The 3,741-nt window shown below is 31.3% G+C and overlaps 1 protein-coding gene across 1 annotated transcript in view; it reads right to left on the bottom strand.

Moving 5' to 3' along the window:
• LOC108748540 (T-lymphocyte activation antigen CD86-like) overlaps positions 1 to 3,741 on the bottom strand; it is a 235,820-nt gene that overhangs the window by 104,722 nt on the left and 127,357 nt on the right. Inside the window, exons 4-5 of the mRNA XM_018486761.1 lie at positions 1,846 to 2,056; positions 1,217 to 1,328 (exon numbers count right to left, since the gene is read on the bottom strand). Of these exons, the coding sequence (XP_018342263.1) occupies positions 1,217 to 1,328; positions 1,846 to 2,056 (323 nt within the window). The remainder of the gene's footprint in view (positions 1 to 1,216; positions 1,329 to 1,845; positions 2,057 to 3,741) is intronic.

The following is a 3,741-nucleotide window of genomic DNA, read 5'->3' as shown; positions in this document are numbered from 1 at the left end:
TGGATGAGAATCGAATTGCATATAAAGTATTAATTGGTAAACCGGATGGGAAAAGACCATTGGGTAGACCAAGACGTAGATGGGAGGATAATATTAGAATGGACCTTAACGAAATGGGGTACGAGGGTCACAAATGGAGGGATCTTGCTCAGGGACGGGAACAGTGGCGAGGTTTGGTATGTGCGGCAATGAGCTTTCGAGTTCCTAACGCCTAATAATAATAATAATATACATATATATATTTGGTGAATTTCGCTATGATACCTTAAAAATCCATTCTTTGAACAATAAAGAGTTTTACACATACTTAATCCTGTTTCCATTTGTACATTTTTTGAAATTTTGTGAAACATGGACGGTTCACTTGATGCTACGAATGCTTCGAAATATTTTTTGATTGGTCAATTAGTAAAATTCTTCCTTCTTTGATTGGTCAATCAAAAGTTTCGAAGCATTTGTAGCGTCAAGTGGACCTCACCCATGATAAGAATAAAAAGGATGACAAATTGTACATTAATCAAAGAGTTTTGATTAATGTACAATTTCTTACTGAATTTCTTACTGAAATTTTTATCATGACGTCATTTTTATGATGAAAATTTCAGTAAAAAAAAATTATATGTGCTAAAGTTTTTATTTATTTTTGTATCCAGTAAGCAAAAACAACATCATTTATACTTAAAAACTACCTTACATATTCCATATTCCCTAAAAAGGTGATTTATGTTACGAAAAGAATTTTTTTATTTCTTAATCAATGTTATCGAGAATCTGAAAAATATTAATAAACAGAGAATAATTGTAAAATAAAATCCGTTAAACAATTTTTAAATATCTTTATTAAATTATTAAATAAAATATATGAATAAATTACATGTGTGAATGTAAGTAGTTATATGCGAATGTAAAAATACAAAAGAATTTCCGAATTAGCAATCTATAAATTTTAAAGATTATTAAGACCACAGATAATTAAGGATCATGTAAGATTTATAAATTCTAAAGATCATCGTCTCCAGGGATTAACTTCAGCGGAGATTCACTTCATTGGAGATTCATTTTACGGGCGCTCGCGTTGAAATTTTTCAATAAAACAGATTCTACTGAATGGAGGTCACTGTAGATTTGGATTTCGCGAAAACATTCGGCTGTGTCGAAATACATGTGAAAACAAATTCAATCCGCGCTATCGTCAAGGGAGAACGCTGAAACTCACCAATAGATGAAGGATGGTGGTTCCGGCGTTTGCAGTACGATACAGGTCAGATTGATGTCGCTTCCGCTTTTGATGTAGAGCTCCGAATTGCCGTTGATCTTTGCCTTCGAGACTGCACACGAGGACAGAACAAAGTTAAAGTGGTTTTTAGCCATAGAGCGCACGCGGGTCGTCGAGTAAAGCCCGGACTAAGAAGTATGATCGCAATTTCGGTTTGAACCGCCGCAAAGCTGCAATTAACTCATGTCGAACCGCTCGAAACTGGCCATTTAAAAATTCACTTAAGAAACAAAGGACTTTTAGAAAGTGTTATTGAACACAGCTGGGAATTTGTAATCGCGCGCGCTTAAAACATAATCCTTAAATCTTCATTCTTATACTGATTTTTGTTTATTTCAATTAAAGAAAATCGCAAACATAAATCTATCATCTTTTCACTTATAAAATTTATTACTGTTTTTAAATTATTCCATCATAATTCACTTTCAATTATAATTCCAATTATTCGATTATAATTTATTTCTATAATTTTTTATCTCCTTCTAACGAGGTTATTTAATCGAAATCCTGTAGAATTTGTATATCGATTGAATCTTATTTGTCATGAAAAGAGAGATATGCATACGTACCTACTACACTCAAGTTGAAAGCTTGACTAATTTTGGGTTCCGTCGAGACCTGGCATTCATAGATTCCGCTGTCTCGCACTTGCGGTGAACTAATTTTCAGAGTCCACTCATCGCTGCCATCGCTGTGCAACGATTGAAAACGTTGGTCGTTCGTGTATGTTAGGATGCCGACAGTGAGGATGTGCAAATCTCGCTGCCTGATCCACGAGACCTGCGCAATCAAGAGGCCCGCTGTTATAGCAGCAAAATACACCAAACTGAACATTCAATCGAGAAATCCGACTCGTTATGCCGCATAAATTCTGTGCCATGTCTCTAATGTGCATTTCGCACGTTCTTGAAAGTATCACAATGTAAAAAGTGAGGAAAGTCGCAAAATTATATTTCGTAAAAGATACTAAGATTTTTAATTCTCCGAAGCTGACGCCAAAATTTGTAATACAATTACTGACATTAGGTCTGTAAGACTCATTAAATTTATATCTATTAATTAAAACATCAATTAATTTCAAAGAATCAAACTGACATAACTAATGTTGTTATTTTCCTGGAAAATTTAAATTTCGTCGAGGAAGAAACCTAATTTTTTCCAGATTTTTTTCTAGAAATGAATCCCTTAGAAAACAACAATTGTTTTTCAATGCTTTTTCATTTCTTTTTACTCTAATTTAACTTCCTTTTAAAAATCTCCATTTATAATTATCAAAGTAAAATAGAGTATATTTTTAAATAGTAATATTACATATATATAGGAAAAGATGTAACTACGTTAACATTATCTGCAATGACATACATTGCCAACTGCAGAATCACTCGATTATGTTAATTCTAACGATAGTACATAACACATTATTTGTATTGGGGATGCTATAACATTTAAAAGATTTTAATTAGCTTAGCTCTCAATATATAATAATTGAAAGTATAATTTTAGATAAAGAATATTCTTGTTCATTAAAAGTTCCCTCAAGTATATATGAGAACATTTTTCCATTATTTCTCGGTTTTTCTTGAGGTTTTGTTCTTGTCTTACAACAAACTTATAGATACAACTCGTAGAGATATAACTCGTAAAAAAGACTAAATACTAACAATAAGTATATTCTAACAAAAATAATCTAAAAAGAATATGCGTGTAAAAAGGGGAAGGCTTTATTTGCCTACAAATTGATTGCTTATTACAGTATACCTATATCGCATTTGTCGGCTATTCGTTTGTGCACAAAGATTATTGTCTACAAATAGATTGCTTTATACCCACACTAATGATTATAGGTTGCATTTGCGTTTGCGTTTACGTCTCTTGATCAGTCAGAAAAAAACTACCAGCAGCTTCTTTAAAATTGATTAAGAGACGCAAATGCAACCTCCAATCGCTAATATGATGCATTATTGCGCATAAATATAAAATTAAGAATTAAAGGTATATTTACATACACTATTATTATTTGTATTATTTGTATTACACACTTATTATTGCTTTAAATTAGAAAGTATTTGTGAGATTTTTTAAAACTAAAAATAGAAAATAATCATTATTAGATCACCAGATCCAGGGAAAGTTATGAAAATCAGGATTTATTGTTTATTGTTGAAATAGATATATTGAAATAGATATATTATATAGTGTTTTTTAAGTTTTGAACTCTTGAAGTAAAATTAATTGCATATTTATGTCTTGAAAGGCGAATAGTTGTAGAGAACATAATTTTTTGTTCATATAACGTACAGAGTGCATGTTTTGTTTGAATACCACAGGTAAATATTTTGAAGCAAATGGAAGATATGAAAGTTCCAATGGAAGTTGTACAATTTGAAAGAGAACAAATAAAATGGTAAAATTAATTTAAGAAAAATGAAATCTTCAAAGTTGTATCAAGGTTACTGTCATTTCTT

Source organism: Trachymyrmex septentrionalis, unplaced genomic scaffold, assembly GCF_001594115.1.
Source record: "Trachymyrmex septentrionalis isolate Tsep2-gDNA-1 unplaced genomic scaffold, Tsep1.0 scaffold23, whole genome shotgun sequence".
NCBI lineage: Eukaryota > Metazoa > Arthropoda > Insecta > Hymenoptera > Formicidae > Trachymyrmex > Trachymyrmex septentrionalis.
Note: the sequence above shows the minus strand (reverse complement) of the source record. Positions and strands in the feature narration are given on the sequence as shown.